The sequence below is a fragment of the Ictalurus furcatus genome, chromosome 6, assembly GCF_023375685.1.
Source record: "Ictalurus furcatus strain D&B chromosome 6, Billie_1.0, whole genome shotgun sequence".
Lineage (NCBI taxonomy): Eukaryota > Metazoa > Chordata > Actinopteri > Siluriformes > Ictaluridae > Ictalurus > Ictalurus furcatus.
This window is the reverse complement of record NC_071260.1, coordinates 28,938,997-28,963,649: the sequence shown is the minus strand read 5'-3', so window position 1 is coordinate 28,963,649 and position 24,653 is coordinate 28,938,997. Positions and strand designations below refer to the sequence as shown.

General features: G+C 38.6%; 3 protein-coding genes across 5 annotated transcripts; 2 read left to right on the top strand and 1 right to left on the bottom strand.

Moving 5' to 3' along the window:
- Positions 1-7,153: 7,153 nt before the first annotated feature.
- gpr45 (G protein-coupled receptor 45) lies at positions 7,154-13,014 on the top strand. 3 transcript variants are annotated; one of them, XM_053627485.1, is made up of 4 exons: positions 7,154-7,963; positions 8,760-8,810; positions 9,967-10,103; positions 11,151-13,014. In XM_053627485.1, exon 4 carries the CDS (start codon positions 11,255-11,257, stop codon positions 12,371-12,373), a length of 1,119 nt encoding a protein of 372 aa, XP_053483460.1. In that variant the 5' UTR covers positions 7,154-7,963; positions 8,760-8,810; positions 9,967-10,103; positions 11,151-11,254; the 3' UTR covers positions 12,374-13,014. The 3 variants fall into 3 exon arrangements, with proteins under 3 accessions (XP_053483460.1, XP_053483461.1, XP_053483459.1); XM_053627486.1 differs by lacking the exon at positions 8,760-8,810; XM_053627484.1 differs by having other exon boundaries at positions 7,154-8,810.
- Positions 13,015-14,515: 1,501 nt separating this feature from the next.
- On the top strand, positions 14,516-18,825 carry c6h2orf49 (chromosome 6 C2orf49 homolog). Its single transcript, XM_053627490.1, has 4 exons — positions 14,516-14,679; positions 16,198-16,355; positions 16,475-16,808; positions 18,426-18,825. Exons 1-4 carry the CDS (start codon positions 14,554-14,556, stop codon positions 18,477-18,479), a joined length of 672 nt encoding a protein of 223 aa, XP_053483465.1. The 5' UTR covers positions 14,516-14,553; the 3' UTR covers positions 18,480-18,825.
- A 1,201-nt stretch (positions 18,826-20,026) lies between these two features.
- fhl2a (four and a half LIM domains 2a) lies at positions 20,027-24,201 on the bottom strand. Its single transcript, XM_053627489.1, has 6 exons — positions 23,989-24,201; positions 23,256-23,419; positions 22,763-22,937; positions 21,645-21,814; positions 20,804-20,990; positions 20,027-20,638 (listed from the first exon to the last, which is right to left on the bottom strand). Exons 2-6 carry the CDS (start codon positions 23,409-23,411, stop codon positions 20,487-20,489), a joined length of 840 nt encoding a protein of 279 aa, XP_053483464.1. The 5' UTR covers positions 23,412-23,419; positions 23,989-24,201; the 3' UTR covers positions 20,027-20,486.
- Between the last annotated feature and the right edge of the window lie 452 nt (positions 24,202-24,653).

Below are 24,653 nucleotides of genomic sequence, written 5' to 3'. Positions count from 1 at the left end.
ACAAAAACAAAACGGCCAAGTTAAAACAAATCAACAAAATCCTTTTCCCAGACAAGAGGACACTTTTCAGTTTCTAGGCTATCATATCCCCTCATTTAAAAGGGACAAGTGCAAGAATTTCTGTTGTTTAAGCTGTTTGAAACGAGCCACACATTGCAAATCAGAGCAGCTTGGCGGTTGGAATAAAAGTAGTTAATTGGTGCAATACACCAAGGACATAATTATCTCTTTATATAACTGGCAGTCGTTTAATTGCTGGTAATTGTTCTCCAAACCTTGTGCAGAAGTGATGAAGACTAGATGGTTATTGTGCATCATGTGCTAATCCTGCTATTTAGGCTCTGCCATTAAAGTGATGGGATTAAAAAAAAAACTCCCAGTGGAAAAAAACAAAATGTATACGTGTATAGTACCCCCCCCCCCCCCATACACACACGAACACACACACACACACACACACACACACACACTGATATAAATGCTCAGTCATTTGGCATATTCATAGCAGTGCAGGGTTGCTGCTATCCTGTGTTCACTGTTAATTATTGCCACATTGTAAACCCAGACTTGGCGCTCCACAGGAAACAAACACTGATTAACCTGATTGTAGTTGCTGTGTCCAGTTGAAGTGTGTTGACAGCTAAACTGTTCCCACCTTCTAACCCCAATGCCCTCTGTGCCTTGTAAGGCAGATCAGTGTTAAATATGTAAATGCTAGATACCCACACTTCAGGATCATTCAGCTCTTTAGAGGCTTCAATATGGCATTAAATACGGCAGTACAGTACATATGATATCGCATATTACATAACAGATATTTAATGACCTTGTTAATTTCACTTAATTGAATTGCAACAGTGTGGATAATTGGAAGCAGATCCAGAACTCTGGTGTATGATTACATTTGGCGGTTTATGCGAAAGGAACACAGAGAGCACCGAGTAGTGAGTTTTGTTTCCTTATTAGTCAAGTATTGCACCTTGTTGAACTATTTGAAGCCAGAATGAGAGGAAAGGTCAAATCCACACCCTCTCATTGCAGGAATCTATGTTTATATTTGAATTAATTCTATCAAAAATATCTGTGCGTGTATGTATTTCAGCATTTAAAAAAAAGTTTTTTTTGCTTTAGCAAAAATTAAAAAGGGAGAGTAGTGGAAAGGAAAATTTATCGTGCATCTTCCCAACCTTTCATACTCATGTATTCTGAATTCCTCAAGATTAGGGAGAGAGATAAAATGGGTTATTCCCTCTTATTTATGTTGACTTTGTAACCAATATCAGGACCTGTTTTTGTTTTGGCATTTGTGGCAATTCAAGCTATTTTCAACTGTTCATTTCAAATGCCTGGCTAAATCATAAGCATTTTTTAAGCCCTTTTTCACAATGTTCTGTCTGTGTCTGGAGTTTATAGTTGAGTCCATAAGGGATAAATCACATTTAGGCATGAAGGTGGTGTTCAGTGCAATCTTATTATCCATGCCACTGACTGCTAAAGCTATTAGAAAATAAGAGTGTAGTGCTCAGTGAAGGGGATAACTAATCTTACTACCTCAGTGGTTCACAGCAGAAGCCTTTTAGTACTAGCAAAAAAAAGTGTTAGGCTTATATCTAAGTTGTAAACACATGGGTATCCAGTGTATGAATCCTGCAATTCTGTTACAGAGAGTATACTTTCATGGTTTTCTCATGATACTGATACAGTGTATGAGATACATGATTTATGAGATACATACTTACATGATATATCTTTACAGAGGGTTGAAGTTCTTTTAATTTCTTGACTTTTTCAATCAAACAACAAATTCAAATTCAGTGGGTATACAGTTACACTCTCAACATTTTAGGTTAGCAACTGTCCACTGTGTCCCCAGTCAAAACCCATTCAGAATTACATATATATAAGACAAGCTATCTGAGAAGGCAGAATGAGGTGTATTTCTTATCAGCAATATACGGTAGACCAGACAATATTAACACTTTCTCATATGTTGAAGTCAAGGTTTTCTTTCAAGCATCTACTCAAGGAGTATGTTAACCAGGTAACCATCCAGAGGCAACATTAAAGAAAAAAATAGAGCTTTTAAACAAATGAATCAGTGAACTAAATTTGTATTGAGAAGCAAGCTTTCAAGACAAGCAACGCACAGGACACACTTACCCGCTCTGCTTCTTTTTCACGCTAATCACATGGTTATAAGTCCTCCACCACTATACAACAGACATCTCAACTAAAAATTCATAATCAACCATCATAATCAATACAAGCATGTTTCTGACTAACAGAGTCGGTACTAGCAGGTCACTGGAATGGCACTGTTAGTGGGTTGGACTGTTGATGAGAACAGAAGGATCTTCCAAAACACTGGTGCTTTTAATCTTTATTTACATGGTGAAAGGCTGTACATGGCAGAGGTTTTACACAAGCACAAGCGATCCATTCCTTTATGCACATTTTTCTAGCAATGAAACTATAATTGTTTGATTGTTTGATTGCACGGCCCTCTGTCCTGAGGACCGTGGCGGAAAACCTGACCATAAAAAAGCACCGGTACCTGATAAAACCTCCATACAGTAAATGTTAAATAAACGTCTCCTTATTTACATTTTAATTTGTCAAATAGCAACACACACCTAAGATTATTCTGTTTTTTCCAGCATAATCTGGAACAAACTATAGAAATGATAACATATTTTAATTAGCATTAATGTCAGTGCCGGGCTGTTCGAGAAAATTAATGAAGACCTTTCGACCAATCAGATTCGAGAATTCAACAGCGTTGTGGAATAAAATAACGTTCTGTGACATTCAATAGCACACTTATTTCAGAGATCATGAACAAAAAGTACATTTATCCCAGTATTACATTTACATTTACTCATTTAGCAGACATTTTTATCCAAAGTGACTTACACATGAGGAAACACAAGCAAAGAATTACATATATCCAAAGTCTTATAATTTGCTTTGACACTTTATTCACTAATTAGATTAACTACTTAGACACACTAACTGCCAGACAATACTTTAGTGGCAGTTAAAGTATGCTTTCCTAGATAAAGAATTTTTATGGTACATTCCTATAGGAATATAGCCTTAACCTTCAGTAATTCATTAAAGTACAATAACATTTTCAGTGAAAAAGTAAACCCAGTTTTAAAAACAGATTTTTAAAGGTTTTTCAAGGTAGTGTAACAGAAAGGAATTTTTTTTTTTTTTTTTTTTGTGGCGTCAACATAAATACCAGTATATTTACTCTAGAAGAAATGTCCAACCTGGGCTCGCACTGCCAGTATCTGTTGAAGGGTGAATCAGAGTTCACAGGAATCAGCATGGATTCTGTTATCAGCCATTAATCATCCATTCATTTACAGATCAGAAATATCACTGCTAATTGATCTGGCCTGCTGATTTGTTTCAATTTCTTGTTACCGCCATACGTTTATTCCCTCCAAATACTGGCTGTTAATGAACAGATTCGTTAGGAGAAGGCGTGCCTAAATGAAAGTGACTCTAAGCATGGTGTTGCCAGATACATGATGGCAGGGAGAAAGATGAATGTTAGGCTATAATCAGCAGGTGGTATAATGGGCAGCTCAGTGTTGGACAAGCGGGTAGGAGAGTGAGAACCTGTCCATTCTACCAGTTCTCATGGCCAAGTTGTCAAATACTGGAGCAGGGTTAAGGTCAGAGGTATTCAGCATCACTCAGAACACATCGTAGCCTCTGGCAGACCAGTTACTGCAGGATTTTTTTTGTAGTCCATCCTTCCCACAGTTGTTCTTATTGTCCTTGTTCAGCATAATGGCAGAAACAAAATAAACATTTTGTCAGTGAACACAGGCAATGTTCCTGATCTTTTTTAAATGATAATTTGTCATTACAAACTGGAACATAAATGTTTTTTGTTTGTTTGTTTTTTACACAACATTAAATATTTGACCTTGAATAGTTACTATAAAGTTGAGTTTAATTGTAATATCATATTGCACATTTTGCATAGGAAAAATCTAAGAAGAAAAGGCTTAACAATTTGATTTCGGAGTGCGTGAGAACATTCTTTTACATACCAGCCAAATGTCTACAAAAAAAAAAGGCATCAATGTCCTGTAACAGTTGATACTAGACTCCAGAACATCTAAAGTTTTTTTTTGTTTGTTTGTTTGTTTTTAACATCTATATTCGAATTCGAATCTTCTTTCAAGATTCTTTATTGCCACACTACAGTGTTGGTGGTATTTGAGTCTGGTATTAATAAACATCATGCACAATTACACTGTAAATGATGCCACTGACAGACTGGAGGGGCATAACATTGATTGTAAGCTATAATTGTGTAAATCAAGGTGTGCAAATATAATAAATTGAGTGTGGAACATATTGCAAACATGCAGCAGTATGTTCTCTGGTGTCTAATGGATCGAATCCAGTCCAGAAGAAGCTCATTTTACTAAATTAAAATGTCTTTATCATTAGTACCAGAGGGAAAGGATTGAAATAGGAGGTGTGCTGGGTGAAAGGGGTCAGAGATTATCTTTGTGGGCCTTTTCCTCATGCACTGATTGAAGTAGTCATCTGATCATGTCAGAGGCCTTGCTCACACTCAGTTCAAGCTTCCTCTGTGGCTGTCTGTATTATTAAACAGTGATAGTGAAGGGAAGCTTTTTATGATTGTAGAACAGAACTGTATGAACAGCATTTCACTGGATTAACTGTATACAATTCTGAACAGAAGTTTATTAAGATTTGGTGTCAGGAAGCTCCAGATGTTGAAGAATTAGATAGAGTGATTTTATCCATATCCTCAACAGATCTGTCATCTCAGTAGGACAACTGCTGTGGTGGTATGCATAATTCTAGATGAGCACGAATGAGAGGGCCTCAGATGTGTGGGCAACAGGTCTGAATTCATTGTCACTTGATGTATGATACTTTTAGCTATTTTGAAAGCAGAATGATGATGGACTCGATGGGTCATAAAACACTGTGGAACTGATCACTGACTCAGTGAAGTTTAGATGTCTGGGAGGAATACCGACAGCACACCGGCAAGTGCAATTAAGTGCAATTATCTATGTCCTGTGTTGTAATGTATTCTGTAGTAACTACAGTGCTGCTTTCAAGGCCAGGGCTTGCTTGTGAAAGAGATTTTTATCTTAATGTAACTACCCTGGTTAAACAAGAAGGAGGAGGAGAAGAAGAAGAAGAAGAAGAAGAAGAAGAAGAAGAAGAAGTTTTCTAATCCTGCCACTCCCTCTGAAATGGTTGATTTGATATTGGACAAGGCAGAGTGGTGCATTATTTGAATGAATGAATGAATACTTATAATTCTTTACTAGTAAGTAACATTAGCCAAGTAGTTGAAAGGAACTCTTAGAATATGCAGATATTAATTAACATTAACCAAATAAATTTCAGTTTCAGTAGTTGTTATGATCATAGACTAAATATTAACTAGCTAATTCGATTCATCGATACATTTCAGCAAAAAAAAAAAAAAAACACACCAGCTAAATAACTAACATGTTTCCTTGTTTTTGTGTTGAGACTGTCTTGCTGATGAACTAATGGATTATGAGATATATGTATACCTACAGTTTATAAGCTGAGATAACTGAAATAGCCTATTATTCTCTTGGTAGTTCCCGAACTGTATGAGGTATAATTTATTGATGTTACATTGAATTGTTGTTACTGACAGCCAGAATTAAGAATTGGTCCACTTTTTCCCCACAAACCTCTTCAGACTCATATGTACCTGTAATTGTACCTTTTAACTGGTTATATCCACATTTTAACAATGTATGTGTTAACATAGGCTATACTGTATGTATTTGCTGTGTTGATTGAATCCAGTAGGACTCTTTATAAAAGTCATATATGAATTGGAGTAGGGCAGTCTGAAAACATATTCGGACTGATTCACAACTGCAGTTGTTCATATGATATAAAATGTTTATTTCAAATAGAACGGGTTGGTAATCTGACTAATCCTAGTCATTAGTTTAACTGTGCTGTTGATATTATAGTTATATTCCACTTTTCCAACTGTTTATATTCCCTATTAACCTATAAGCTTATCCAGGAACGGTATATTCACATTTCTACTTTTGGTCTTCACAAATGTATTAATTATTCCTAGTCATATTCACCCATAATGGAATAATAAAATCTAAAGTTAATTTGACAAAGTTTTATTCTGTTTGTTGGGAGTAATTGTACTACAGCAGAGGTGCCCAAACTTTTTCCTATGAAGGGCCAAAAATCAAACTTGATTGAGGGCCGTGGGCCAAAAGTAAACGTTGCATTATACCAAACTGTATTATATTAAAATTAAAGTTGCCATGTTGTGTCGTGATTAAGTATATCTCCTCTCTCTCTTTAACATTCTTCTGTATAGTCATTTCACAGGCTACAAAACAAGTTAAAAGGCTCTCATTCCTGGAAATTCCAGGATTACTTTTTTTGTCACTTCAAATACCTTCCGTATAAGTCATGTGTGCCAGCTTTTGTTTTACTGAATAAACAAATAAAAACTACTTGTTGGAACATTGTAATACTGTGTATTGCTCTGAGCTCACTACATAACCCATTTGGTGAAATGATGGTGGATGGTGGTTTCGTAAATTTCACATTATATATACTGAGAATGTACAGTATTGTATTGAAGCGTGCAAGAATTTTACTTTGACAACAGGGCCATCTTCTGGTCAGGAAGATAATGACAGCGTTTTATAGCATTAGTATATCCTAGTCAGACAGGGAGTAATAAACTGATAAGGCAGTCTCTGATTATATATATATATATATATATATATATATATATATATATATATATATATATATATATATATATATACAATTTATTTTATTTTATTTTTTATAATAAAATAAATAAAAAATAAAAACGAAACTAAAAAATAAATACATAAATCAATTGTGTCAAGTAGATAATCAATTAATGCACAGCACTGTATTTAAAGTTTTGCATCTTAAGCTTTTTGCCTCCATATAGCCCTTATTTACAAGCTTTTCACCACAAAACAGATAAAAAGCACATTTAAGCATTACTATCAGATTTTACTACAGCACAGGTAAGTTCAGGACATTTCAGCAACACCAAAGAAAGAACTTACAGTAATAGCATTGAAAGTAAACTGTAAGGTAATGAAAGTCCTGTAACATGATGTAGGATGTTCTTTAGTTTAGTTTGGGAGTTCAGACAGCACGGCACACTCTCTCAATAACATTTACAGCATTCATATTTAAGCTGTTAACCTGCACCCCATAATTAAAACATAAGCTCACTGTAAATCATTTGAGAGCGTGAGCATGGGGCTTGTGGGTGGGAGCTGTGTGTGTGTGTGTGTGTGTGTGTGAATCATACTGTGTGGGTCTTAGTGTGTCAGTGTGACGTCAGAGGGTACAAAGTGTACTGCTGACAGTTTCATGGACTGGATAGAGACTGAATGGTTTCCCTAGTGACAGTCATCAGGTGTGATGGCCAATGGTTCACGTTCCCCACTGCCATAACACGTGACATGCACTTGTTTATTCACATGTTAAGTGAACACTGGTGAGTAAACGCCCCACATTTGCCCTATGATGGGCCTGGGTTAAGCAGACTGACGGAAGATTTCTTTGGAAGTGCATCTTGATTTTGTCGAATCCAGAAAGCAGTTATAATAAAGCAAATGGTGCCAGGGTGTTAGACATTGCCTGCTACATAGGCGGTTCTTGACACCCCCCCCCTCAGAGCCTGCACTTTTATGGCTTGGGAGACTGGACAGGTGTAGACTGATGGAGCTCTGATTATGAGCAAATCATAAGAGAGAGAGAGCGCGCGCGCGCGAGAGAGAGAGAGAGAGAGGGAGAGAGATTTAGCTTTCTATAGTATAGCTTAACAGACAGGTGAGAATTAAAAGACGACGATCTACGTTCTTTTATATCGTTGGCAAAAGAGGTATTGTGTGTTTTATTTCTTTGCATAAGTGTCGTGTAATGTTAAACGCATATGCGCGTGCACGAGGCTAGTAAACCATGGCGATGTTTTCTATGGCGTTTCATATACTGGCTGTTTAGAGTAGAGCAGGATCCGTGCAGAATAATGCGTTGCATGGGTTCATTTTGAAACAAGATCTTTATCTCGTTTTTTGTTTGTTTGTTTTTTTGGGGTTTTTTTTTTTTTTTTGCATCATTTTGCCTTTCACGCAATTGAGAAACCATGTTTGTGTTTAACGCGCAGTCACGAGCCACTCCGATTAAAAGCGAGCGCGTGCACTTTAGACGTCGGGCTGAAATTAAATAATGCGCAATATAATCACAACATAATCTTGAATATGAAACGATAGAGAATGCATAGAGAATTTTAAGCTATGCTTTTACATGCCTTTATTTTTATTTTATTATTATTTTTTTTATTTTAGATGTTGTTTAGATGTTTAGTCCTGGTCAGTGAAATAAATAAATAGCGCAACAGGTGAGACATACAGCATGCTGGAGCTTAAATGTGCCAGAATTCAGTGAATGCATGCACATAGAAACGTGTTTAGCCCTGATGCAGTTATGCTGTGGGTCTTTACAGCCACACAGCCACACGTTATCTCTGGTATCTAAGCAATAAGTTGATAACGTGATGCAGCAACGATTTAAGTGGCTTTTCTGAATGGTGTTCAAGTGGACCCTATGTCTGTGTGTGCACACAAATGTTGCTGGAAATAATGTCCATCCATCCATTTTCTATACCACTTATCCTACAGGGTCACGTGGAACCTGGAGCCTATCCCAGGGAGCATCGTGCACAAGGAGGGGTACAGTCCATCCACAGGGTGCCAGTCCATCACAATGGACTGTCCATCACATACACATTCACACACCCATTCATACACTTTGGACACGCCAATCAGCCTACCATGCATGTCTTTGGACTGGGGGAGGAAACCGGAGTACCCGGAGGAAACATGCACTTCACACACTTCGCACACACAGGAATCCTGCCACGGCAGGAATCGAACCCCCTGGGAGTGTGAGGCGAACACGCTAACCACTAAGCCACCGTGCACCTGGAAATAATGTCATTGTATGATTAAGGTTATAATTACTGGATTGTTGTGAATGTCCAGGATCTCTGACTCTATGCTCATAGGTTAAACAAGAGTTGGCACCTTTATCTAGGTGGTAGAATAATTAACAGTGCATCTTAATACTGTGATGGATTTGGTCGGGTCAGGTGTTCTGTAGATCACTAAATATAACAAGGATGTACTGTCAGTATATCAATTTAAGATTGGGGCAAATGTATATCTAATCTAATGCAAAGCAGGTGTAGTAAAGAGATCAAAGTTGTTAAAGGGGAAATTGCAGGAGACTAACTAGAAATGTTTTTGCAAAAGTTTTTTTTTTTTTGCGTATTTGGACTATAAAGATCTACGTTCTAGACTATCACAAGTACAGGGATGTGATGGAGTGATAAACTGGAGCTTAAGTGTAATAAAATATAAAATACTTGTGTTAATCTGTAACCGATCTCTCAGGACAGCAAGGTGCTGCAGTCTCTGTGTTCAATATTATAACACCTTGACCTACTTTCAACTATTCTTGGAAAAATTAATTTCTAAATAGCCCTTGCATGCTACATTCGGTCCCGTCCAAGCTTCTGAAAGTGTATCCATTACCTTTCCGCTCCTTCCGTGAAGTGAAGTTACCTACACATCAGTAGAACTAATTGATAAAGAAGTGTTGGCAATGATCATGCATGTTACTGACCACATTGATCAGTTGTTGCAGCCCTCAAAACACTCTCATGATGGTTCTGTGCATTTGATGGGGGGGGTTTGTTTGTTTGCTGTAAAGATGGTTTAAGAGTTTCTGAATTCACTACAAGTAAACATGGAAATCTGAAGACACCAGACCTCACAGCCAAAAGGAAAATATTACATTAACTTCTGCTTATTTCTGTGTCCACAGGTCCCTGGATGCTTTAACTTGGAAGTGTTTGACTCTGTGTACACGACAGGAGGGTGTTGAATTCTGTTCAGTTTTTCCATAGCACTAAATGCCCTTCCTGTCCTCATAGTAACCATGACAACTGGACTATCAATTGGGTGAGTGTGCATAGAATTTATTTATTTTTTTATCTAATCTATGTCACAGTACTGTCTGTCTGTGTGTTTAGGCATGCACTACACCCTGGGATTCATACTAATCACTCAAGAGTAGTTGTAAGAATAGGATTTCTGGGTCGAATGTAAAAAATGTCGAATTTTGTTATGTTAAATATAGATCTGAATAATGTTTCAGCTCTATTTGGTAAGAACGGGGCTAACAGAACATTAGAAAGAGTCTTAAGTGATGGGTCTTGAGTGATGAGTTAACATTTTTTTTTACATTTTCCTTTTCTAATCAGTTAACTGAGTGCTTTAATTAAGCATCTACTTGTGCTATCTTGTTATTTTCTCCTAGATAAACATCAATCCTAATCTGCATGGTCTCTATTCTTGGGAATACTCATTTAGACCAGAAAAGATAAACTGTATTTAAAATTTCAGTGAGATATTATATTGTTCTCATTACAATAATTCAATGAACTGTTTCAGCAAGAACAGGTTTTACAATGAAATGATTCTAGCAGAAATAAATTAAGTAGAAGAAAAAAAATGAAAGGAAAGAGGCTACACATCTTCAAAAAGAGCCGCTCTGTTACAGCAACCTTCAGGGTTTGCAATTCAGTGCAGCTACGTTGTAAAGAGGTCATTTTTTCATACACTTTCTTAACCCTTGGCCACTGGGTGCGTATCAAATGCCAACCAATCAATGATCACAATGGACATTTTGTAATAACCATATTTATAATCTGCTGATAACAAAAACAAAACCCCAAAAACAACAACAACTCAGTCTAGTGTCAAAGAAACGCTATGAAAAGTCATCATGTCCATAGAAATTTTGTAGAAACTCTCTTTAGACCCATATCTAAACATAGAAAATCAGTATAAGCATAATAATAATAATAATAATAATAATCACACATAATAACGCATATAAATAACACTAATATCACAAAACAGAGAAAGATAGGACCTTATAATTGATATAAATGCAGAATTGTATTAATATACTGTACATATGCCTCATAATCTCTTTTGTTTTAGGTTATTTTAATTGTACATTGCCAAAAGGACTGATCAGTGGACCATGGCAAAGGATTAGAGCCAACTCTTCAAACATGGACTGATATATCTTGGTAGCATATGCTATGTCTGTATGTAATGCCAGCTCTCTGGAACAATGTGGACTGCTTGGACCAGCAGAGCCTGAGCTGCAGAAGGTTGAAATTAGTTTAATTCCTGTCGTGATTAGGGTGGCTTTGGCTGCCATCATGATCTTCATGATCACCATTGGTTTCTTGGGCAATTCAGTAGTGTGTTTGATCGTCTATCAGAAGCCAGCAATGCGATCAGCTATCAACCTGCTTCTAGCCACGCTAGCCTTCTCAGACATCATGCTCTCTCTGCTGTGTATGCCTTTCACCGCTGTGACTGTGGCCTCCACGGACTGGAGTTTCGGAGTAGGATTCTGCCGAGCCTCTGTCATGCTTTACTGGTTCTTTGTCCTGGAGGGTGTCTCCATCCTGCTCATCATCAGCGTGGATCGCTTTCTCATCATCGTGCAGAGGCAGGACAAGTTAACACCACATCGTGCCAAAGTTCTGATCGCAGCCTCATGGGCTTTGTCCTTCTGTGTGGCACTTCCATCAGTTGTAAGCTGGAGGGCTGGGATCATCGTGGAGCGGGTGCCCCAGTGTATCCTGGGATATAGTGACTCACTGGCAGAACGGGGTTACATGGTGCTGTTAGCAGTGGCAGTTTTCTTTGTTCCATTTAGTGTCATGCTGTACTCCTACATGTGCATTCTGAACACAGTGCGGAGAAATGCACTGCGCATTCACACCCATGTTGCTGAAGACTGCGCAGGGCTCAAGCTGGGTCTTACGGGTCTGCAGCGCCCCCCACAGGTCAACGTGGACATGAGCTTCAAAACCAGGGCCTTCACCACCATCCTGATCCTCTTTATTGGCTTCTCTGTGTGCTGGCTGCCTCATACAGTGGTGAGCCTATTGGCTGTTTTCAGTCGCCGCTTCTACTTCAGTCCAGCATTTTATCCAGTCAGCATAGGGGCTCTGTGGCTCAGTTACCTAAAGGCCGTATTTAACCCCGTCATCTACTGCTGGAGGATCCGCAAATTTCGTGAAGCCTGTTTAGATTTCATGCCCAAGACTTGCAGGCTCTACCCCAAGGTCCCGGGTCGAAGTCACAGGCGCATAAGACCCAGCAATATTTATATCTGTAGCACTGAGACCCAGTCTGCAGTTTAGCATTTGAATTTGGAAATTGAAATGCGGTTACACTTTAATTTATTCACAGTCCATCTGAAACATAAAACTTGCATTCCCTGACCAACACCTGCAAGCGATACAATGAGAATTTCAACACATTTTTTCAACAACACAGATACCAGTTATTGCATCCTTTACAGTTACTGGTGAGGATTATTTAATGTGTACATTTCAGCTGGAGGAAAAAGCACCCATACTATTTAGCAAATAAAACCCCATGTTGTAATTTGACCTAACACAGAAACACATCATGGACAAGCAAATTTTGTTAAATTATTTGTCACAGTTCATCAGTGCAATACAAGCAAAGGGAAGCCACCATTTTTTTGGGGTTTTTTCTGCTACATGCTACATGTTTAGAAAGAATCACAGCAATTTAAAACCATGGATATTGGCAAAGAAAGCAGCTGTTGTGAATTTTCTGAATTGAAATACTGCAATAAAATAATGCAATAATGCAAAAATGCCTCATGATTAAGCCTATATTGCAAAGGTTATACATGATGTCATGGTTCTCAAAGTGCAAGGGAATTACATGCAATTTCGATTTTTATAGAAAGCATGCTGGAACAGAAATAGGCAATGAGTACATAAAGATTCTTTCTTTCTTGGTGTCATCCCACCTCCCAAAAACACACTGGTAGGTGGATTGGCTACACTAAATTGCCCCGTGTGTGTGTGTGTGTGTGTGTGTGTTCGCATGTGTGCGTGCATAGCGCCCTGTATTGGACTGGCATCCCTTCTGGTAGATATTCCCACCTTTTGCCCAGTGTTCCTGGCTCTGATTCGACCTGAACACTGACCATGACAAAGAGGTTACTGAAGATGTATGAACTCTGCTAAAAGGTCAGTAAGTACTGAAATTACTGACAATCTTCAAGGTACTGAATGCCATCTGATTTCTATCTTAATTATTTTGATTTCCCCCTCTAATTAATGGCTGTCTGCATTAGAAAGGATACTGTTACTACCTATTCAGTGGTGCTTAAAAGTTTGTGAACCATTTAGAATGTTCTATATATCTGCATAAATATGGCCTAAACCATCATCAGATTTTCACACAGGTTCTAAAAGTAGACAAAGATAACCCAATTAAATAAATGAGACAAAAACATTCAAGCACCACTGTAATGTTATGTAAAATTGTCTAAAGTTCTGCTGTGTAATATTTATAAGTCTAAACATATGGTCAGATTCATAGGCTTGTGTTCTACTTTTGGTCTTATTGTCGCAGTTTAATCAGTAGGTGTTTAGGAACAAATTTAATTTAATATGCATCTGAATATAGCCTCCGACTGCAGTGTGTGTGTGTGTGTGTGTGTGTGTGTGTGTGTGTGTATATATATATATATATATATATATATATATATATATAAGCTGTGCCTGAAAGTTTGAATACCCCTGTAGAATCTGATAAATCTTAATACTGTTAACAAAATAAGATGGATCATAAAAATCCCATGTTGTTTTTTATTTAGTTCTGTCCTGAATAAGCTATTTCACATAACAGGTGTTTACATATAGTCCACAAGACACAATAATAGCTGAATTTATAAAAATGACCATGTTCAAAATTTTACATGCCCTTGATTATTAATACTGTGTTGTTACCTGGATGATCCACGACTGTGTTTATGTTTTGTGATAGTTGTAAATGAGTCCCTTGTTTGTCCTGAGCAGTTAAACTGCCCACTGTTCTTCAGAAAAATCCTCCAGGTCCTGCAGATTCTTTGCTTTTCCAGCATCTTCTGCATATTTGAGCCCTTTCTAACAGCAGCTATATGATGTTGAGATCCATCTTTTCACAGTGAGGACAACTGAGGGACTCGTACACGACTATTACATAAGGTGCAAACATTCACTGATGCTCAAGAAGGTAACACGATACATTAAGAGCCAGGGGGGTGTAAACTTTTGAACAGGATGATCAGTGTAAGTTGTTATTATTTTGTTTAAAGATCTTTTTTTTTTTCATTTAGTACTGCCCTTCGATAACATAGTTACATGTCTCCCAGAAGACAAAATACAAAGGGTTTTCCACCAGACCAGTCGGAGGCGCTCAGGTAATAGTTATTTAAAAAAAAAAAAAAAAAAAAAAAAAAAAAAAAAAAAAAAAGGAGGGGGAGGGGGGACACTTCCGTGTTTCTCCGGAAGTAGAAATGGCATCCTGCAGGAATAGACGGGACGAAAAAATGAGAAATTCTGATGGAGACGTCTCAGAAACAGACTTGTTGCTGCACCCCGAACTTCTGTCTCGGGATTTTCTCAAACTCGTCTTACACGAGGTTAGATAAAAGTGTACATGTCTCCTGTAGATCACTAACCAAGCTGTCGATTAGCCAAAGCTAAGCTCAGTTTGTTTATTTATTAAAAGCGATACTAGTAACCGACTTGGTTTAATAGTATTGCTCTTATGAAACGGTGCCAAAACAATGATTGTAAAAACCTAATGTTCTATAAATATTTTAGTTTATTGTTTATAAAAATTCGCACTAAATAACAATGATTCTTCTTCCGCCACGTAGTGTAGTAAATGAACAGTAAGATCTGGTTGCTAAGCAACTTAACGGGCAAGCATTAGGGCATAGCGTGGACACTACAGGCTTTAGAGGAACCGTTGTAATGGTTTAAAACGGGGCGCATTAATACATCATTCATTTATGGTGATGCGGTCACAGGTGTGAGCATAGCAAGGGTTTTACAACGACTTCGAACGCGGCTCAGCCAATCAGAGTTTAGAAGCCATTTTACATTAAAATGCTTGCGCTCCAATGCTGCCTTCAAGTTCTCCTCGGAAATTCATGCGTAACTAGTTCGGAAATGGTAATTACGACGTGTGTTCGGGTGGTTTTGGTTGAAAATAATAATAATAACGGAGGGCTTGCGAAAACGTCTATTGTTTTCTTTTTTTGTGCCAAAAGAACATAAAGAACTGAACTGTTAAGGTGGATAAATTAGCTTTTCACTGTGTTTTGTGTAATTGAGCTGCTGTACCGAGGGAATTTCTCCAGTGTGGGATAAATAAAGTTTATCTTATCGTCTACTGTAGATGTTACTTTCATTTTGGAGGCCACTGTTGCTTTATTGACACGGCCCCAATTAGGACAGTCGAGGCTCATGGAAAAATATTAGTTCCAGAGTTGTAATTATGAGTATTGGTGGTGGACTTGAAGGCAGCATAAATACGTTATTGTTTGTATAGGAGCACTTTATACTGGGATTCCTAATCTGGCTCTCTACATCAGTGCTTCTCAAACCTGTCCTGGAGGACCTCCAGCACTGCATATTTTCAATGTCTCCCTAATCTAACATCTGATTCAACTCATCAGCACGTTAGTACAGACTGCAAGACCTGAATAGGGTGTGTCAAATAAGACAGACATACAAAATGTGTCCTCCAGGACAGGTTTGAGAACCCTTGCTCAACATAAATTGATTTAAAACACTCAATGTGTTTGACATAGACATATACATTTGTGCAGTTGAAGTTTTTCCTGAGGAGATGTTTATTTAGCTTTTTTTTTTTGTTGGAAGGAGTCTCCAGTGTCAGCACTTTGTAACAGTCAGATGTAAGGGTGTAACGGTTGTTTTCTGACATGGGGAAGGTCTTCAGGACGGTATTGATTGATCTTGATATTCAGCACAAGATTGGTACATCATCACCGTTATATACGTTCCAGTGATTGTGATTGCAGGTTGCTAATGTTGGTTTGATTTTTATTTTAAAAAACATTTAAATACAATGTTTATTATACAAGACATTCAGTTAAGTGAATTACCACCTTCTGAAATTCCTTTTCCAGAAAAAGATAAAGACAGAAGACAGTGAAGACCCTGACCACCTCACAGAGTTGTATATCCAGCATGTTATCCCACTACCACAGCGAGAACTCCCCAATAACAGGTGGGGGAAAAGAGTGGAGAAAACAAATCCACGCAAGAGCCCGACCACTGCACACAGGTGACCAAATCCAGGAAGTTTGTCATGTTATTAATACTCATGTGAAACAGTGTATAAACCTTCCCTGTATTTCCTCTTAACACATGGCCTTTTTGTTTTGATCTTTTGTTTACAACCAGCTCGAGCGGAGATAGTGGCAGGAAGCGGCCCTTGATCGTGTTCGATGGCAGCTCCACCAAAACTGGCAGCATTAAGCTAAAGAGAGTGGATGATTTACCTCCTACAGATCGCTTAAAGTCCCCACCTTCCAGCATCAATATTAGTAACCCTATACGTAAACTTTCAGGGTCCTCCACAAACTCATCTTCCTCCTGGGCCTCAGCAGGAAGTGCCAGGAGTCCTACAGGAAACGGCAGCATGAATAGCTCCTCGGCTCCATCTTCATTACGGTCCGACTGCATGAGCACAAAGCTAAAGCGAGGAGCAACAAGCTCAGGAGTTCCTGAAAGCCCTGTGAGTACAGTCAGAACATCTCCACTAATGTGCTTTAGTTACAGTGCTCATTATAGCACTTTATAAACCGGTTCAACTAATCAGAACCTGGATACTTGCCTCACTGGCCATTTTATTAGGAACACTCTTCAATTATCCAATCAGCTAAACGTGGCAGCATGTTCTGTTAATGTTCACATACATTATTTATTTTTTGTATCACAATCTGAGGCTACAGTGAGCACAGACTGACTGGAAATGGACAGCTGAAGATTGGGAACACGTTGGTGGTCTGATTAATCTCAATTTGGAGATGGCTGGGTTGGAATTTTGCATCAACAGCATGAATCCCAATCTGCCTCGTCAACAGTCCAGGCTGGTGGTGTTGGTATAATCGAAGACAGCCCAACCCAGTATTAGTACAATGTTCCTAATAAAGTGGCCACTGTGTGTGTGTATATACATAACATATTACAGAGCCTTAATGAACAAACTCCGGGAAATAGACTGCTACTACAACGCTTGCAGTGCAGAGATTAAAGCTATAGTGTGTAGGATTTTTTCCCCCCCGGTATACTATGATGTTTCTGAGCTGCTGTGAGTCGTCCTATTCACCGTCAGCGCTGTCGTAAATTTGTACGCATGCATGATACACCAGCTCATTTACGTACGTCAAACGCCTGGCAGGAGCCACAACCAATCAGAAAATGGTTCATGAGAGTGTAAACGAAGTAAACAGGAATGAGAGCATGAAAGATATTATACTGAAAATGAAAAAAAAAAAAATCCAACGTTTTAGCCCTTTTCACGCTGAGCAGGTCAGGCATTTATTTGTTGTCTAATTTGGTAGAGAGATAGTAAACGAAAGCTGATTTCTCCCCGTTGTGGAATTTGCATCTTTACCCAGTTATAAAGTTGTTGAACTAGAGAACTCATGATGGAATCTTGGGGGGTTTCTCTTTTTATTTTAAACTCTGATGTATGAGGCCAGAGTGAGTCATACAGGATGTCTACTCATCCTCTCAGCCAGTGTGGAATTATATTTATTATTATTATGCGGTTTGTCTAGCATGCTAACCCTAACCTAATGTGGCTCATGTGTTCGAATAAAATACACATACTATATAATAGAATACGCAGAAAACGCAGCTAGTTAATGAAACAGTTAAAGCTCTGGGTTACTGATCAGAAGCTTGGGAGTTTATGCCGCAGTACTGCTTTTGTTGGGCCCTTGAGCAAGGCCTTTAACACTCTCTGCTCCAGGGGCACCGTATCATGGCTGACCGTCCGCTCTGGCATTAACTTCCTAACAAAAGAGAAGAATTTCACTCTGCCGTGATGTATATGTACCGAATAAAGGCTTCCCCTTCTTAAAATACACTCATCAGAAATGATCAGAGGTGACCGATTTCATCCTCTGCTCTGTATTTTAGATCGATAGACTTTGTTGACTAGCTTTTAACTGTTGACAGAGATGTGTGGAGACATAAGATGCTGATGGATAAATACAGTACAATTGTTTTTCCCCCATTCTTATCATGCTTCTGTAATATTCTCTTTGAATGTATACAGCCATGGCTGTGGGATGAATTTGTGTTTTTACTGTGTTATGATGAACGACTGTTTGCTTTCACATAGGAGCTCAAGTCACCTGAGGTGAAAAAGAAGATTCAGCATGTCACATGGCCATGATTTCTGTCAGCCTATCAGAAGTGCTAACAGGAAGAAGTGCCTTTCAGCGATATCTGACGGGTGTGTCTCGCTCTGCCATGTGTCCTGTGGCAGAAGAGGCCATAAAAGGGATCACGAGCTCGTGCATCTGAATTTGGATGTCCGCTGTTCCGCTGTCCCACACGCTTCCCGAGGTCCTCCTAGACGTGCCAAAAGAGTGTTAAAAGACTTTCCTCATGAGCATCTTTTGCCCGGTGTTTTATGTGCGGTTCTAAAAGACAACGAGAACGGCTTTCTCTTTGAAACACTGTAAAAAAAAAAAAAAAAATTGTCCTTTTGACTTGAATAAATAATGATCTGTTCTTTACATCGTTCTAATTATACTGTACAGCCCATCAAATTCATATCCATAACAACTCTCAAGCAAGTCTGCTTTCCCATTTCATTAAATTTTCTACACATTTTATGCTGGAATGTCAGTTTGGGCAGGAGATCTATGCTGCTCTGTTCAGAGATAGCGGTCATCAGTTCAGAAATAGACACCGTTGTGAATTCAGAGACAACACAAAGGTTGTGAATTCTCAGTTGAATGTGTGCACAAGGATTGAAATTAAATTTACCTTGACATGTGAATGCATTTGACATGCGTAAAAAAAAAAAAAATATTCCACCAAGTAGATTTTATTTGGTTTAGCTGGGAGATAAAAACGGCACATGGATTCTTTTCCTTATTTGTCAGTCCAGTGCTTCCCACATGGAACTCTAGAGGGCGCTTTCTCTTTAACTCGCTGAGGCAAGGAGTTGACTTTCTTTTTCTGCAATAAGTCACTATCACTAAGATGTTGGTGAGTCATGTGTTTTGGAAACTGTTTGTTTGTTTTTTTCAGAATGGGACACCAGAAAAATACTTAAAGGTTTTAATAAGTTTTATATTTTGATGTATACAGTACTGTGCAAAAGTTTTAGGCACCTTCTTCTTATTATTATTATTTTTTTTTTTTTTTAGTACAAACATTATTATAGATTTTTTTTTTATTTGATGACTTCTACATTATCGAGTCAGATCAAAAACATTTTAGCTTCCCAGACATTAGATTTCTAGCACAAAATCAAATGTTACAGAAAAGTGTTTGTATGTCAGTAAAGAAAGCAGCAGATTAAGTGATGAGACACTTTTCAGACAAAAAAAAAAAAAAACACAATGAAGGCTGCTGGGTTTTGCTGATAAAATAAGAAGCGAGTGCGACAGTCAAAGTCTCCAGAAGAACCGTGTCTGGTTCTGCGAGATGCTCAATAAAACTTCCAGCTCATTTCCTTATAAAACTGCAAAAATTGTACCGGAGACTACTTTTTTAAAAAAAATTCTCACCAAATATTGACTTTGTTTCATTTACTTCTGTTTACTGCACTTTACGGTATTATTTTAAAAATGTAAAAACATTAAATTTCATGATTTTTGAAGGCATCTTTGCTCTACAGCATTTCTTTGCATGAGCCTAAAACCTTCGCGCAGTACTGTACAATCTTTGATAAGGACAAGCATTATTGAGAAATCTTCACAGATATAATTCCAGGCAGAATCTTATTGCTCTTTATTTTATTTATTGCAATGTATTAGATGATCGTGGAAAACTAGGAACTCATAAAGGCGCACTATCAAGAGTTCATTTTAAATTGGTTAGTGTGTTAATATGCAACATAATCATAATCTTTATTTTTTAAAGTTCAAAAGCTAATATTTTTCTGGATTGTTATTACTCTTTATTCTGTAGCTCTTCTTTCTCATGCCGTAAAGGAAATAAACATGTAGGTAAAAATATATCTGGTGAAATTTTATCGTATTCACAACTCGAGTGCTGAAGCTGTTGTTGAGGATAAAGGATAAAGTTCATTTGCCTGTTCTAACATAATACACCTTTATAATCAGTGGTGCTAAAATCCATGGCTATGACTAGAGTTTATATAAGTGTATCAGGATTTCCCATGCTGCTATGCTTTAGTTTTTTGTTTCTCTACTTATATGAGTTCTTAGATGTCTTTGCCACACTCGGGGCACAGGATGTCATCTCTCTCAGTCAGGAAGCCTCGGCCCACGAGAGATACCGAGCACTTCTTGCAGTTGAAACAGTCGTTGTGCCACTGGCGCTCCTCAAACGAGATATACTTGCTCCCTCCAAGCCCTAAAACAAAGGCATTTGTGAACATCTGAACATTTTCACACCTGATCTTTTTTTTTTTTTTTTTTTTTTTTAACGTTGGTCAGTATTTATTCTAACAGATATGAAATTTCACATCTAATCTATTTGTCATTCCCTTGTGGTTGCAGAAAGCCGCTGCATGCGTACCACTGATTGGAGAAGTGCAGGAGGCACACTTCTTGGCGTACAGGTTACAGAAGCAGTTGAGGCAGTAGGCAAAGTCATCACGAGACGTGAAGCGCTGCCCAGAGAGCTGCTGCTTGCAGCCGGTGCACAGGAAGCAGTCCTTGTGCCACGGCTGGTCATGATAGGTCACGCCTCCAGTGGTGATGGGCTAGAGAGAAAAAAATTCCATTTGCATTCATGAGAATCTCAGTAAGCGTCCAACCTATTCTCTGCTTGTGCAAGATTGTAAATCAAAATGCTTATTTCAGACACACACTGTCATCACTGTTGCTTGGAGGTATTCCCAGAATTCACAGCTTTCGAGGTGTATTATCACCCGTACAGACAAGTGACAAATTTAAATGAAAAACCACCTTGAATCATGCTAATAAATGGTTGGGCCATTGTCAGAACTGCTCCTACAAGTCTCTGGAATGCCAATCTTCCAAAAGATATTTCCTCAATTACTGTTTTGATGATGATGATGATGATGGTGGTGGTGGTGGTGGAGAGAGCTAGCATCTCAGTTAAAAAAAAAAATCCCCCATAGATGTTCAATTGGGTTGAGATCTGGTGAGTGTGAAGCCCATATCATGTGATTTACATCACTTTATACTCATCAAACCATTCAGTCAACCTTCTTTCATTGTGGATGAGGACACTCCCATCAGGATAGAAATGTTTCATCATTGGATATACTGTAGATGATCATTGATTTGCATTGGATTCAAACCATAGCAGCAAAATTCCCCACGCCGTAAAGAACCCACCGTTTTTCTGGAGTAGATGTTTTACCAAATAACCATGTTTAAAAACAGACTACCTTCTTGCAGTGCACACACTGCATAGCAAACTGCTTCTCATAGCAGGGCACGCAATAGTTGTTGTTGTCCTTGGGGATGAAGCTCTTGGTACCAATGGGCTGCTGGCAGCGCTTGCAGGTGAAGCAGGTCTCATGCCAGCTGTTGCCCTTATGCTCCATCTTCCTGGAACCTGCGAAAGAGATACAGGTTCAGGAATGGATATGTGCTCATGTGTGTGCTTTTATACACGTTTATATATTCCAATGCATTCCCCGCTTGATGTGTGTTCATGTGATTCATGGTCAGCAGATTTTAAATGCAATATGGCAATATGTTTTTTTAATTATTGGAGAAGACTGTGAAGGCACTAGAGCACATTAAGCAATTTATCTTTTAAAGCATGAATAGTTTAGAAAGAAACCCTAACAATCCCCAGTGCCAAGTGCAATTGGTCATACACAGGGAGGACAAAGCTTCATTGCTGGATAGATTTTTAGGCCATGGATTTGAGATCCTTCTCCGAGTGAGTGGATTACTTTTAAGTACTAAAAAGAACTTCATGAAGCACCATCTTAATTAATACCAGCTTTATGGTATTCATGATCATTCTGAAGCTGTTTTGTTAACAGTGTCTACACTATTAGCGGAGAAGGTTTCCTTAAGAGCTCTTTTGACAGTTAAAGGTTCCAGAAGGTTTCCTAAATTAAATCTTCATCGAACCCTCTGTTTTATACACGATTCCACAAGCCAAGCCTTTTAAGTACTAACAGTGTACTAATAAGTCACGTTATCAACTGTTACTCTCATTACCCACTGTGGCAGGAGTTAAAGATCAGGATGTGATCTGTTGTGTATATTATCCAGCCAAATTTTTTTTTTTTCTCCCAGTGGCGAGAGGAGAGTGTAACGTGTTGTTTTAAAGTGATCTATTTATTTCTACAGAAGAACGGTTTTATACTCCCAAAGAGCTAGGCTGTTTGCCCAGTCTGGAAAACAGTCATTTATCAGACTGCAATAGAGAACATATTGTGAGGGTGTTCTTTTGGGGTGTCTGTATTTTCTGAAAGAGAAAAGTATTTGCTAAGTCAAAGTAAAGCCAGACCGTAGGCTGTGTTATTCCCACATCGAGTTCTCTCACCAGGCATGATGGTCTTCTTGCAGTCGTGACACTTGGAGGAATACTCATTGGAGTAGCACTCGGTACAGAGCAGCTGCTCGTCCTTGGTGGAGAACGGTTTGTCCACCAGCGAGCGCTTACACTGGAAGCAATGGAAACAGTCCTCATGCCAGTGGCGGTCCTTATATGACAAGTCCTGTAGATATTCAGTTACAGAAGAGTTTGTAGCGTTGGGAATTTCCCCCACAAGACACTGATGCAGTCAGTAATAGGCTAATTGAATGCATTGTGTTTGTCATTTATACAAAGAGATAGCATCATTAAACTTAAAAGGTTCTGTGTAGACTTAGCGTTACAAAATAGTGTTTCATTATCGAAGAAGGTTCTATGTAGAGCGATTTTGTTTTTTAGCAAGTGAAGAACCCTTAAGAGTGCAGTCTACAGCAATGTGCAGCTGTATGTACTGTACAGTACATTAGATCTCTAATTAAAGTGGATTTAGGCATTGAATTACCCTGCTGTTGCAACCTATAGGCTTCTTGCACTCCTCACAGGTGTTGGAGTACAGGCTCTCATAGCACTTTACACAGTAAGGGTTCTCCTCCCGCAGGACATACTTTTTCCCAAACAGGGACTCCTTACAGTAGTGACAGTCGTAGCGCTCCGTCATCGTTCGTCCTTCAGACAAATGAGAGAGAGAGAAGTCATGTGATCAACATATTCTGCCCCCTTTCCACCTCAATATCACACTATCACGGTCATGAGATTAGATAGTCACATAAGCATGGAGGTTTATTGGTCTGGCCATCAGTCCTATCTTAGATAGATTAGCCTGTGAGAAACCTCAATTCTTGTTTCCCACAAAAAAAATACAAATAAAACGTGGTGCTAAAACAGAACCATGCATACGTATGCGTACGCCATAATCCCAGCTACAGCTGTAAATGATCAGAATACACGATGTGCGTGTAGTCAAGTGGGCTGTTAATACCTAATCTGATCAAGGGTTCTGTTATTTTTGTATATCAGCTATCACTCTGTACGTGGATCATATGAAAAGGAAAACTTGCTAAACAGTTACAGTAAAATTTGCATTTCAAAATGGTCTGAAAGCACTAAAAATAGATCTTAAGTTCTGTTGAAAAACCTTTCCAATATAAGCTAATGCCACTGTTCACGTCGCAGGCAATGGCAGTGATAAAGTGAGTGATGGAGAATGTTGGCACACTGGAATAGCGGGTACTCACATCTGCAACTCTCTCGTTCCTGGCTGTGTTAAGCTCCTCTGCTTATCCCTGCCATGAGCCCTGTGACGCCATAACGCATCTCACACACTGCCAGCTGTCCTCACTGTCCTGCTGTGTGTGTGTGTGTGTGTGTGTGTGTGTGTGTGTCCAGTCTGTGACTCTCACACACATCCACCCTGCTCCTCTGTCCTCTGCTCTTTTACAGCATGAGGCTGACTGAAACCGTGTGCTGCCCGAGCTGCATTTCTCTACCAAATCCCCTTCCACAGTTTGACCATATAAGGCAGCAAATTGAGGAAAATGGGAGAAGTATGCCCTCTTACTTAAACGCCCTCTTTCAGTTTTCTTTTCTCATCGACAGTTTCTCTCGCTGCTCCTCCTCTCACTTTTTTTTTTTTTTTTTTTTTTTTTTTTAATTCTTTTCAATTTCTCACTTGGTATTTGTACTTTTTTCCCCCTGCTCTCCAAGCTTTTGGTCTTCTTCCAAGACATGATATCATTGTTTTTCTATTGGTCTGTTGCCTTTGTTTAATTAGAGTAGCATGCATGTCATTTTATCACATTTCCTTTCTCTCTAGCTACCTTCCTACACATTGAAATCTTTGGCTTAGAATTAATAAAGCCTGGGAAAAGTACTGAGCCAGGGATTATTCAAGACGCTCGTG